Raw genomic sequence first — 13473 nt, 5'->3', positions numbered from 1 at the left:
CTGCTGGACCAGGTCCACATGCCCATGGCCCTGCTCAGTCCAGACACGGCCCTGGGGTCCCACCCGATGATGAAGCGACAAGCCACAGAACACACTGCAGGGAGCCCTGCCCCGGCCTGCCGCCTCTCTGGAAATGGATTCCCAGAATGGAGTGGGAGGACATAGAACTGGGACCCCATAAAGGCGCTGGAGCCAGGCCCCCCTCCCCACTTCAAGCCCCCACAGACCCTGCCAGCCATGCCCACCGGGGAAGAGGGGGTGCTGACGCAGCAAGCTGGCCAGGCTCTGGGCAGCCTCAGTGAGAAAGAAAGACGCAGAGGCGGGGTAGAAACGACTGTGTATTCCCTGGTTACAAAGCGGGGCTGTGGCGGTCGCCAGCGTGTGCGCCAGGTCAGCAGACCAACAGGGCCTCGTCGTCACTGGCCTCCAATGCTGGGGAGCAGGGTGGCGGGGGGCTCCTGCAGACACCCAGTGGCTCTGGTGGGTGGGGTCCTAGGGTGCTGCTGGCAGTGGGGGCTGGGGGCTGAGGGTCCTGGGCCAAGCAGAGCTCCCGAGGCGTGTCCATAGGAGCCGGGCTGTCCACCAGAGGGTCCCTGCAGGCCTTTCTGTCCTTGTCCACTGGCCCGCACTCCGGCTCCCGCAGGCCCAAGGGGGCCGGCACAGAAGGTCCCACCTCTGGAGCGTGGCAGTGGGCACTGGGGAGCCCGTCCCCAGCTGCTCCGGGGCTGCCTGTGTCCGTCCGTGGTGCCGGCGGGTCCGGGGCGGCTCCCGGTGCCGGCTGGAGGAGCCCGTCACCCAGCACCGTCTGGGAGGTGCGCGCGGCGGTCAGCAGCGGGATCTGTCCGCGCGGCGCCCGCGGCCGGTGGAAGAGCCGGTTCCACAGGCGGCCAAGGCGGCGGCGGGACGGCCCTCGGCGGGAGGCGTGCCGGCGCATCTGCCGCCGCATGGCCGTGCGAAGGTTCTGTAGCACCGAGGCCTGGAGGGCGGGGCGGCAGCTGAGGGGGCAGAGGTCAGCACGACCCCCAAGGGACCCGAGACTCCGAGACCAACTCGTCCCCGCACCTTGCCGTGTCACTCGTGTCACCCTGCCCAGACCTCACCTCCCGCCTCCCTCGACCCCTGGCCCAGCTTGGCCGCAGGCTGTCCGCCCCGGGCGTGGCCTCCCTGTCTGGGGAGTCCTCTGAGGTCCCGCCCTCTGGTGCTCACCTGGGAAGCGCTGTAGACCGGGAAGTCCTCCACGGGCGGGATGAGGCCCTGCGCGATGAGCTGCCCGTAGGACGGGGGCGCCTCCCGCCGCACAAACTCGGCCTCTAGGCGCGTCATCTGCGTCTCGAAGGCCCTGGAAGCAATGGGCAGAAGGGCAGCATGGCGGGGCCCGCCGGCACCCACACCTCCCGCCCCTCAGGGGCCCTCCGCAGGGGCTCAGCTGGCAGCAGGACGTGGCCCCGCCCCTCCATCGGACATCCCGAGATGCCAGGCCCCTGCTGCGCGCAAGAGAAGTCTGCTTGTGGGTGGCCGAGTCCCAGTATATAAACCCACAGCCGTGGGAACAGCGAGCCCAGGGCCTCTCTCCCGGGAAACGCAGAACCCGCGGCTGGGGGGCAGTGCGGCCGCAGCCCACCTGTACTCCTGCGTGCGCAAGGAGTAGAGCTTGAAGGCGCAGCCCAGGGCGATGACGAGCAGCAGGCCGCAGACTAGGCTGCCGATGAGCGCGGCCGTGATGACCTTGCGGGGCACGGCCGCCAGGCAGCCGTGCTCGTCGCTGCCGTCCTGGCAGTCCTCCTGGCCGTCGCAGCGCCACGTCTCGAAGATGCACAGGTTGGTGCCGCAGTGGAAAGTGCCGGGCTGGCAGGAGAAGCAGTTCTTCTCATCGGCGCCGTCCGGGCAGCTCTTCTGGTTGTTGCAGCGGTCGGCAGGCGCGTAGCACAGGCCGCTGCCGCCCTCACAGGGGTACTGGTCGGGCGGGCAGGCGGGGCAGCCCTGCTCGTCGCGGCCGCTGGCACAGTGCCACCAGCCGTCACAGCGCTGGGGCTCCGAGAAGCAGCCCTGCTCGCCGGGGTCGCCCGCGTCGCCGTCGCCGCTGCTCCCGCACGGCTGCTCCCACGGGAGGCAGTAGCCCTTCACCTGGTAGGTGGCATTGAAGCCGTGGCCGGCGCTGCGGGCGCGCGCGTGGTAAGCCACAGTAAGGCGGCCCTGGGCGGCCTCGAGGCTCACGGGCCGGTGGTTGCTGCGGTAGGACAGCGTCTGCAGCAGGCGGTCCCCGCGCTCACCCAGGCCCTCGTACACCTGCACGTAGTCGTCGTACCCCAGCCGCAGCTCCAGCTGCAGCAGCACGCGCCGCGGGTCCTGCGTGTCCACCAGCCACGTGCAGTGAAGGTCCGAGGGCCCACGGGCCGCCCCGAACAGGTCGGGGGAGGCGAAGGAGCCATAGAAGCTGCCGAGCCTCCGGCCGCATGCCAGGTCGGGGCAGCCGGCCTCATCGGAGCCGTCGCCGCAGTCCTGGGTGCCGTCGCAGCGCCGCTCTGCGGGCAGGCAGCGCGTGGAGCGCAGCCCGCTGCAGGGGAAGGTGCCCCCAGGGCACAGGCTGCCCGGCGGCTCCGAGGCTGGCGCAGAGCAGTTGCCCTCGTCCGAGCCGTCGCCACACTCATCCACGGTGTTGCACTGCCACGGGCCCGGCAGGCACTTGCCGTTGTCACAGCGGAACTCATCTGCCTGACACGATGCTTGGCCCAGCTTCCCTGTGGGGGAAGGGCACAGGAGACGGTCAGGGGAGGGCAGAGCGTCCCTCCAGCTCAGGGCCTGGGACCAGGAGAGGGCAGGTGGTTCCTCCATCCCAGCAGGGCCCCTGCAGGGCCTGGGAAGGGGCAGGACCCTAGAACGGCCCCTGGTCTCTCCACAGCCACCTGAGGGCAGAGTCCCCTCAAATGCCAGGGTGGGCTCTGTCCCTGACCTGAGCCGAGGCAAGGGACAAGCCCTCCACTCGAGCCAAGTCTGCGAAGTGGGGTCAGTGCCCTCGAGGGCCTCTGGGGCAGCAACAGGACCAGTCCCAGTGCCATCACTATGCTCCCACTGACGGGGCTGCCGAGGGAGAGCCTACAGGGAGCTACCAGCAGAGGTGCTGCCCCAGCCTGGGAGCCCACGCGCAGGCACTGAGTGCTCCGTGGTGGCCCACCCCACCCTGCTGCCGGGTCACCTCGGATGTATGAGAGACGGAAGCCCTGGGCCTGGCCGGAGCTGGATGCGTCAGAGTGGAAGAAGATCCAGACGTGGTCCCGGGCAGAGATGAAGGCGGGCGGGATGGCGGAGCCGCAGAGCCGGAAGGCCTCCTGGCGGGGCGGGGCCGCCGGGCCCAGCATGAGCCAGTCCAGGGAGCACTGGTGAGACTCCTCCACGTCAAAGTTGCGGAAGCTGCGGGGCCAAGAGGACTGCAGGCGTGGGTGGGCCGGCAGCGCCCACGTGGCCAAGGACCAGCAGGGAAGGGTCAGCCCTGAGCTCATGGCAACGCCCGCCAGCGCCACCTAGCCCTTGTCTTCAAAACTTCCCGACGCCTCCACTCCAGCCATTCAGTGGGACCCCTGCTGCCACCCAGGGCAGCCCCGTTGTAGGTCTGTGAAGGCCTCATCCTGCCCCTTTCCACACTCCATCAGCACACACAGCACCTCCACCCCAAAGCCAAGTGGAGGGGAGTCAGGAGCCCCATCGTGGGCAATTCCCTCCCCTGACACTCTTCCCTGAAGGAGCGGGGCTGAAGGGTCCAGGTCCCTCCCACACTGGGTCTGCTGGGACAGACCCGGCACAAACTCACAGGCCTGTGCACTAAGGGGGGCCCTGCCCACGGGGCTGGCCTGGTCTGGGACGGGGTGACAATTTGACACCCGGGGAGAAACACTGACCCTGGACCTCCAGGCCCAGGCTGTCAGATGAGCAGGCCACAGAGCCATGGAGTACTCTAGAAGCCACCAGGGAGGATGGAGTCTTTGAAGAGAGAGTGCCTGAGGGCTATGGCCCTGTGGCCACGAGGAAACACAGACACCAGGATGGACCCTGACAGTGCCCGTCACATCCTGGGCTTTGGAGCTACCGAGGGGCTACAGGCCTTCTGGGCTTTGGCATTTAGGAGAATGACTCCCAGCCAAATCTCCCCATGGCCACCCCTGACCAGGGGGCCAGCCTCAGTTCCACCATCTAGTCACCTCACCCCACTGCCCTCTGCCCATCCCCAGAGCTTGAGCACCCGGGCTCCTGCTAGTTCTCACCTGCCGAGACTGCCCTGAGGGCCCAGGGGAAACCCCTGCTCTGGGCTCAGTGCTAGCCTGGCCTCAAGCCACCCCTGCAGGACAGACAGGACACCTCTGGCACCTCAAAGACAGCTGGACCATGCCTGCCAGTCCCCAGGGTCCCCCTCCCCAGCAGCCCCCATGGCCCGTGAGAGAGGATCAGGGCAAGACGAGGCCCAGCTCCGGGCAGCCAGTCACAGAGACCAGGAGCTGGGCATACTCATGCTCACACGCACTCACATGCTTACAAATCACACATGTTCACATGCAGACTCACACACACGCTTCACACATGTACTTGCACTCACATACACATCTGCGGACAAATGTGCCCTCCACACCTACTCAGACCTGTGCTCACACATGCATACACTTGCACATGTCCTTTATACCTGCTCAGATGTGGCCCCATGCACATACACAAGCACACATGTGTGCACACACATCTTTCATGTGTGTGCTTGCCACAGGTGCTCACACAGGTGCTCCTGCACATGCACCATCTCACACACACACACTCAGCACATGCAGACCCAACTAGATTCCATCTGCCACCCACGGGGCCCCGTACCTGATGGTGATCATGTCCCCACGGTCGCCCTGGATGTACCAGCTGCAGTTCGTGCCAGGCGGGTAGTTGAGGGGCCAGGCGGGGCTGTAGATGACGCCACGCCGCTCAGTGTGCTGCTCCAGTTTCCCACTGCAGGCAGCTGTCGGGAGACAAAGCTGAGAAGTGCTGGCCTCACCTTTGGGTGGGAAGTGGCGTGAGGGAGGGGGCATTTGAGCCTCCCACGGCTTGAGCACGTGCCTTCCCAAGGGTGGGATCAAGACCAGCCGAGGGTGGCCACGGTCAAGGGCAAGGCCTCACTCGAGACTTCTTAGAGGTGGCATGCATGGGGGGGCCAAGGAGAACACACAGGGCCTTGGGGCAGCCCACCCTGTGCACCAGAGCCTGGGTCCTATCCCCCATCCCTGCAGGGCTGGCAGCGAGCCCACCAACAACTCCCCTTGGCACCTCCAAGATGCAGCCCCTCCGGGTCTCAGCTCAGTGGAGAATTCCATAGTCCTGGGCCCGCCGGCCCTCACAGGCAATCCCACTGTGGTTCCCTGCCTGCCCTCCCTAGGACTTGCCAAATATAGACCTCAGCCCCAGCAGGGGAGGGGCTTTGCCCACCCAGCACATATTTATTGAGGACCTACTACGTGCCAATGCAAGTGGGACCCTACAGGCTGCAGGGGGAGCAGACAGACAATGCTGATCCCCTGGGTGGAGAGGAGATTGTAAAACAGGCCTGACGGAAGGGCCGAGGTCAGACCGGCTGGAAACGCAGGCTGGGTCTGATCACACTGCGGAATTTGGGTTTTATCCGGAACATAAGTGGGAAGCCACTGGAGATAGATGTCACAACCAAGTGAGGAACTGAGGCTCAGAGAGGATAAGTGACCCGCCCACGGCCACACAGCCAGTAAGCGGCAGAGTGAGGATCCACCCTGGTCCTCTGGAGGGCTCAGACTCTCACTGTGGGCCCTGAGCCACTGCATTTACGAAGTGTCAGCTGTGTGTTGTGTCAAGGTCAAGTGCAGAGCACCACACCAGCCAGCGTGAGTGAGGAGTGCCACTAGACCCGGTCCCACAGCCTCTTTGTTATATGTGCCTCTGCTTCCCAGCTGATCCACCCAGCCCGAGGGTTCTGAGGCTGCCCCAGTGGGCTCTGGCCTTCCCAGGACCAGGCAGGGCCCCCCTGCACTGGCTGTGCCCACCCCTCTCACTCCTTCAAACCTTCACCCCACTGCTTCCTCTGATCTTCACAAGAGCCCATGGTGCAGGCAGGGCCCATTATACAGATGGAGAAACTGAGACTCAGGGAAAGAAATGATGGCTCTTTTTCCAAGCCCAGTGACACTGCCTCCTCACTCTCCCACTGCCTGGCACCTTCCACTGTTGCCCCAGAAGCAGGGTTCTCTCTGCACACTCTCAACAAGACTCTCCAGGACCCCACATGGCACAGCTGCAGAAAGGAGAGTAGAACCCTCATGCCCGAGGAGGTCCAGGTAAGCCAACAGTGTGACTAACAGGGAGTCAGTAACCCCCAGCGGCAGCTCACAGGAGTGTCAGAGGACTACAGCACCCACCCTCTACCCTGAAGCAAGGCGGCCACCCTCAGGTCGCCACCAGGGCCCCAACAGTCACGAGGTCGTCGAGGTACCAGGCCAGTCTCTCCACTCAGCACACACGCGCGGCCTGGAGGCCGGCCTCCCGGAGCCTTGCATTGCCCGTGCATAGTGATGTGCTGAGCAGCACGTTCCCCCTGGCGGGTGAGGCCCCCGGGCTTTGTGGACCTCACAGGGGCCCTGGGCGCTGACCTGGGGGTGTCTGGGGAGGTGTGGGGTTACGAAACCCAGAAGAGGCTTCAGCTCCCGGTGGGTGCTGGGCGGGAGGCTCACAGGTGGGGAAGGCCCGGCATGGCTGGAGCACATCGGACCCCCACGTCGAGTCTAAGGCACATGTTACAGTCGGGGTCAGGAGGGTGCTTCAGCCAGGGTGGGACCCACCCCTGTTCCCTGGGACCCTCAGCCCGCAGGACCAGGCCTGTGGCAGCGCAATACCAGAGGCCTTCCCTAGGGGACGGAGCTCTCAGAGGCCAGGTTTCTCACCTACGCCAGCCACAGGAAGCCAGGCTGTGGGAAGCCAGGCCACAGGGACCTCGGTCTGGCCTTCTTTCCGGGATCCACAGGCCTGTCTCTCCAGACCACCAGCCAAGTCAGGAGCAGATGACTGGACAGCTGCCAGCCCAGCTCTGCCTCTCAACAAAGCCCCTGGCAACACGTCCCCCCAAATAGCCTCACCCCTGAGCATCCCCACGGCTGCCCCAGAAACCCCCACATTGGGAGCAGCAGTGTCACTCAGCTACTGTTCGCTCTTCTCCGGGGGGTCCGCTGAGACTGTGGGTTCTGCAGCCATCAGCCTGGCCCATGCAGTGAGCACAGAGCAGGAGGGAGGCAGGGGTCCACGCCAGGAGCCTGGAGCCCCGGGTGGGGCCTCTTGACTGGTACGGCTTGGCCGTGGGCCTGGAGGGCGCCACCAGCTCAGACGACCAGCCCCGGCCTCTCTGTGACAGCAGACCTTGGCCCACCCCAGCACCACCCGGCCCAGGCTCAGGCCGGGGAAAAGGCCTCGTGAATCCCACCTGGGGGCTCACACAGCCAGACACACGGTTCCACCCTAGGCCTCAACTTGTCCCTCAGTAAAACGAAGTCACTGGGTGCCACCTGTCTCGGAGGGTGGCTGGGAACTCTGTGGACAGCAGCAGTCTCTAGCAGACATCATGGGATGGGGATGGGGTCATGCCCTGGGGAAGATGAGGGTCATGTGCGGGGCCGGGGGAGGGGGGCCGACAGGTGGCCAGTGAGGGGAGCTGGGAGGATTGTGTGTTTGCGGGATACTGATGCAGGAGAGGGGGTTTTGGGGGGTGTTTGCGAGCAGTCAGAGAGCACCACCTGAACTTTAACTGGGGACAACCTGAAGACTCCCTCGGCCCCCGGGCCAAGGCGCCCTGCTCACGTGGGCAAGGGATGACTGAGCACTTTTAGACCAGCGTCCTTTTTTCCTGGTCCAAAGAGTCGTCAGAGACTCCTGAGAGGGCCCGAGCATGCCTGATGAAGCACAATTTGCAGATCCGGTTTCCAGAGGCGATCAATACTCCGGACAACCTGCCTGGTGTAACCGGCCAATGGAACCCCACTGGGGGGAAGCTGCCAGGTGAGTGGAGAGCAGCCTGAAGACCCTGTCCGGGCACACCCCCAGATTACAGCAGCTCCGTAGCGGGGCCGGAGCCAAGAGTCTGGGATGCGAGAGGTGGGGCATCTGACCCAGTCAGTGCCTGACAACCTGGGGCAGGACAGGGGCTGAGAGACAAGACCTGTGGGGTCCCTGGGCAGCCCGGCTGAGCCCCCAGGAGTGTCTGAGCCCAATGAGGGCTGGGAGCGGGGCAGCAGGGACAGCTATGATCCAGGCTCCTCACAGTAGGCATTGCCAGGAAAACTCTGAAAATGCAGAGTCATGGAGTCTTGGGGGCGGGGTGGGGGGCACCCCAGGGAGCTAGAAGCTGGTCTCCACTTCTCTCAGCAATGCGACAGGGATCAGAGCTAGACTCCAAGAGAGCTAGGGCCCCAGACCACCACCTGTGGCCACATGGGCTGAGCATGCAGCTCAGGACACTGGGGGCACCACACACAGCCACCTTGATGTGATCGGAGGCTCCCCGAATTGGGCAACATGGACCCCACTGAGGCCTGCGGTGAGAACTAAGAAAACCACACACGTGGGCCTACATGGCTGTCGTTCTCTCCCTGGCTCTATGAGTGGTCCTTGTCCCTGGAGCATCATTTCTCTAAACCTGGGACACATGCATGTGGCAGACACGTTTGGGGTAACATGCCCACCCACCACACCAGCAGAAACCCAGAAACTCACATTTATAAAACATGACACCCCCGTGCCGTCCCCCCGCCACTCTCCACCACAGCCACGGCCACCTGACCCAGGCAGGGCCAGTCAGTCTTCTGCTGGAAGTTGGGATGTGGAGACTGGGTAGTTAGCTGTGGGGGTCAGGACTCCAGGCAGGGCTGGGGTGGCTCAGTGCCGAGCAAGGCAGGGCCCTGGGCCAGCCGAGTCAGCAGAGGAGGCCAGGCTGCGGGGAGCAGGAGCTGGTGCACAGGGAGAATCGGGAGGGAGACTGAGGTCACGTCTGCAAGACCGGCCCGAGAAAGCAGCTTCTGTGGACCAGGGCCTCCCCATCCTGGACCACAGCCAACAGAGGTCCCTCTCCCAGAGGCAGCTGCAGTGGGTTTCCGCCGTAAGCCAGACCCTGAACAGCACTAGAAACCCCAGTCCCTCCTGCCCCTCCATGCAGCACTGCAGACAGCAAACACGTCAAAGCCCCCCAGACTGGGCCTGAGCACAAAGATGGGCAGAGGATGGACGGACCCACTCGGACAGGCAGGAGGCAGGGGTGGAGTTCCCACTGTGTCTTAGATTCTGTGCGTCTGCTTGGCATCCACTAATCACAGGGCGAAACTCTCAGCCACTTGTTGATCTCTTTCCGGCACACCCGCTTGCCTTCAACTGCTCTTTCCCGGGCAGCCCGCCTGAGCCCCCACCGCCTTCTTACCTAAGTCACACACAAGCCAGCATTGCCCCTGCCCTGGGTCATCCCAGGCGAGGCCCCAGGCAACCAGAGACCACCCCTGAAGCCCACTGCCCGCCAAAATCATTCACACGAGCCAAGCCAGAGCTGCTCCCCCGTCCTGCCTTGCCTTTCCCGCAGAAACCCCAATACAGGCTCTGCCTAGGCCCCCCCCTCGTGCCTGCGTCTGCCTGACCAAACCTGCAGTCCCCCTGTGGCCCCCTGTGCGGTGGCATGTCTCCTCTGAAGACACACGAGGAACGAATTCTTCCGTCAATGGCAGTGGCCTCTCAATGTCGCCACTCAGTCACACCTTTAGAAATTAAATCCCTGGTGTCATTTTAAAACAGGCAGGCATCCTGTGGCTCCTCACGGCCCTCGGGGACCCCACAGCCTACTGGAAGCACAATCTGCTAATCCTGCTGGGCCTCTGACAGCTTGCTCAAGGTATTAAGCCACAGGTGCCAACGCTGCACTGAGGACCTTGCCTCATTCGCCCATTCAACCCTAATACCCAGGCTTTGAGATGGTTCCTGTTACTGCACCCATTTTACAGAAGAGGAAACTGAGACTCGGGGGGTGGAAGTTTGCCCGTGGCCAAACAGCAACTTTGTGAAGAAGAAAAGATGCACAAGGACTGAGATTGAAACAGGCCAGGTGACATCAGGCGTGGACAGGCCTTCAGGTGGTTCAGAGGTCACTGAGCCAGAGGGACAGGGAGGAAGGAGAGAAGCAGCTCACTCACCTAAGGCAGGAACCGCGCTGCTGAGCCGCCCCGTGAGGACGATGTTCACTGCGGGAGACACAAAGGGGCTCAGTGGGGCAGCAGCCCTCACAGGGGCACAGGACGACACAGCCCAAACGGCAGGCCGGGTCTCCTCATCTCACAGGCGAGGTCGGGAGCACTGCCTCAGAGACCTCACTGCCACCCCAGTCCTGCGGGGAGGGGCGGAAGGCAGGACCACCCCGGGCCTCAGGCTCCCTGCCCCCAGGCGAAGAGAACAGGGTGCAAGTCCGCAGCAGACCACTCCTGCAGCTCCCCACGCCTGAGAACCCTAATTCACTTGGGGGGGGGTCTGGGAACCCTAACTCACTTGGGGGGGTTCTGTTTCCTGTCGAGCTTGGGAACCTCGGGCCTGGATCACTCATCAGAGACAGGCCCTGGGTCAGCCAGGCAGGGGCCCTGCCTGTCAAGGGGGCTCCTACCACCTTAAAGGGCTTCCTCGCAGGGGGCTTGCCAGCCACCTGGTCCACGGCAGCCAGGAAGGGAGGGAAGCCGTTCTGATCACCCCATGTGACAGGCATGCACAGTGAGCAGGGTTCAGGGTCCTTCCTCCTCACTGCGCCATGCTGACCTTGAGAAGGGAGGCAAGGAACTCACCTGCCACCCACCCCCTCAAGTCCCTATGGCCACAGGGTCTGTCCTTTGGCTTCCCCTACTGCTTTCCTACAGGGGTTATGGGACCAGGAGGCGGGTATGGGCGAACCCAACTGCCCAGAGTGCAGGGGCCCCCCTTCCTCCAACATCAGGAGGCCAAGGGAGGCAGAGAGCATCTCTGAAGGGTCAGCCCGGACCTGGGGAGGAAGCAGGGGCAGCTGTGCTCTCTCAGGACACCCAGGCTCTACTAGGCATAGCCCATGCCACATCTGGGCAGGGAGGACCTCGGGGTTACAGAGCCTTCACTGGTGACACCATAGGGTGTCCCCTAATGACCCCCGGCTCAGATAATGGCCTCCCTCCTTTATTATGGTAAATAAAGGAGCCATGTGAGTTGACGACTTAACTCCTTCCTTCCCCTCTCCCTGACACAGGGCCCTGGAAAGATGGACGAAAACTCCTGGGTGGGGCAGGAGCCCCTGCTGCCCAGGTGCGGGGCCTGGCCAGGTCCCCGGGCCTCCCCAGACACAGTGCCCTGGGCTGAAGAGGCCTGCCCCTCCGGGCCTGGGGAGACACAAAGGGAAGACACGAGTCCTTCTCCTCGCAGCCGCCTCCGGCCCGGCATCCTGCGTGCCGCTCGCCCCGGCAGGCGCCCGCCCCCACCCCGACTCGGGGCAGGAAACAGTTCCTCCCTGTTCAGGGGCAGCCGGCCGTGGCTTTGTGCGCAGCTCCGGAGGCCCGAGCGCCGGCGGAAAGCCGCTGCCCGCCAGCCCCGCCGCCCGCCCGAGCGGGCCCCCGCGCACGGCTCGCCCGGGCTCCAGCCGCCATCCCGAACCGCCGGGAGCCGGGCTCCGCTGCCGAGCAGCCTCCCAGGCCCGCGAGCCCAGCAGGCCGGGGACCGGGCAGCCCTCTCGCAGCGCCCGCCCCGGGAAGCCGGGCCGCGGGGGAGGAGCGCGGCGCGCGGGGGTCCGGGAGGGCGCGGCGCGGAGCTGCGAGCGGGACCCAGAGCCCGCCGGCCTGCGCGGCCACTCACCCAGGCAGACGACGGCGAGCTGCGCCCGGGCGCCCGGCGCCCCCTCCGGCCCCGCGGCCGCCCGCTTCTCCATGCCGGGGCCCCGCGGGCGCCGCCTCCCGCCCCCCGGCTCGGGCTCGGGCGCGGGCGCGGGCGCGGGCTCCCGCGGCGGCTGCGGGCCGGATGCGGGCGGCGGCTCCGGCGGCGTCTGTGCGAGGCGGCGGTGCAGGCGGGCAGCGCGCGCGGGGCCACATCGGCCGCGGCGTCACGGGCCCCGCGGGGGCTCCGCGGCGGCCGCCAGGGAGGACCCCCGCCCGCCGCTGCCCCCGCGCCCCGGGCGCCGCGCCGCCGGCCTGTGCGCGGGGGCCCCCGGCGCGCCCATGTCCCGCGCCGCGCAGCCCGCCCGGCCCCGGCGCCCCAGGCCACCCGCGCCGCGCCCAGCCCGCCGGGCCGGGTGCCGCCGGTGGTGCGTCCACGGGTCTGTGGGTCCGCCCGCCCGGAGCCTGGAGGCCGCGTCGCGCCAGCCACGTGACGCACCCGCGGAGCCGCAGTGGCGCTGGCAGGGCGGGCGGAGGCGGCGGGGGCCGGCCGGGGGCGCGCGCCCCGCCTCGGCTGCTGGACAGCTCCGCGCCCGCGGCCCTTGCGCCTGGCCTCGAGGCCGGCTGTGCTCCGGAGACCCCGTCAGCGCTGGCCTGGCCTCCTCCCGGGCCCACGAACTGGTCCCTCTCGGGGACCGGCTGTGCCGGAGGGGAGGGAGGAAGACGGGTGAAAGGTGGCAGAGAAAGGGGCTACGCAGAGCTGCCTAGGGGACCTGAGGGCAGGACAGCCCGTGGTGGCCCTGGGCTAAGGCCTGTCTTCCTCCCGAGGTGTTCCTGCCCCTCCGCCCTGGCCCTTTCGTTTGCCACAGCCCTCTGGCCCTGTCACATCCCTAAGACGAATCCCTCTGTGCAGGGCAAGGCCTTCGAGGGGATATCGGTGAACGCTCTGAGGCCTCTGGAAACCCACCCCTCCCGGGGAGCCCTGAGCCCACCCAGTCACCCCGACAGGCCTGGGGCAGCCATCTGGGAGAGCAGAACCCGGAGGAGACACGGAGAAGGGTTGAGGAGGCCATTTAGGTCAAGCAGGGTCAGCTCTCCTTCCTTGAGACTGATGGGAAATCAGAAGTCCCCAAAGGTCCCCTGACATGGGGCTTTGGTATGGCCTGCCCACCCATCCTGAGCTCAAGAGCCCTTTTCCATCCCTCCCCCGCTTTGAAATTCTCCTTTTAGGGGAGAAGGTAGAGAGAAACTGATGTTGTATTAGTGAAGGTTGTGGACTATTCACCTTCACTGTGCAAGCTAACTGGATTTTAATTTAAAAACCAGAAAAAACATCTGGCCCCGTGGCCGAGTGGTTAAGTTCGCATGCTCTGCTTCGGTGGCCCAGGGTTTCGCTGGTTCGAATCCTGGGCGTGGACGTGGCACCACTCGTCAAGCCACGCTGAGGCAGCATCCCACATGCCACAACTAGAAGGACCCACAACTAAAAATACACAACTACGTACGCCGGGGGGCTTTGGGAGAAAAAGGAAAAATAAAATGTTAAAAAAAAAAAAGATTTAAAAGTCAAATAACAAGACAA

At 65.1% G+C, this 13473-nt stretch overlaps 1 protein-coding gene across 1 annotated transcript; it reads right to left on the bottom strand.

Moving 5' to 3' along the window:
* Positions 1-325: 325 nt before the first annotated feature.
* LRP3 (LDL receptor related protein 3) lies at positions 326-12066 on the bottom strand. Its single transcript, XM_044759307.2, has 7 exons — positions 11875-12066; positions 10209-10256; positions 4849-4987; positions 3194-3408; positions 1622-2738; positions 1207-1339; positions 326-976 (listed from the first exon to the last, which is right to left on the bottom strand). The coding sequence occupies exons 1-7, from the start codon at positions 11945-11947 to the stop codon at positions 392-394; spliced, it is 2310 nt and encodes a 769-aa protein (XP_044615242.2). The 5' UTR covers positions 11948-12066; the 3' UTR covers positions 326-391.
* Between the last annotated feature and the right edge of the window lie 1407 nt (positions 12067-13473).

This window comes from Equus asinus, chromosome 26, assembly GCF_041296235.1.
Source record: "Equus asinus isolate D_3611 breed Donkey chromosome 26, EquAss-T2T_v2, whole genome shotgun sequence".
Taxonomy (NCBI): domain Eukaryota; kingdom Metazoa; phylum Chordata; class Mammalia; order Perissodactyla; family Equidae; genus Equus; species Equus asinus.
Note: the sequence above shows the minus strand (reverse complement) of the source record. Positions and strands in the feature narration are given on the sequence as shown.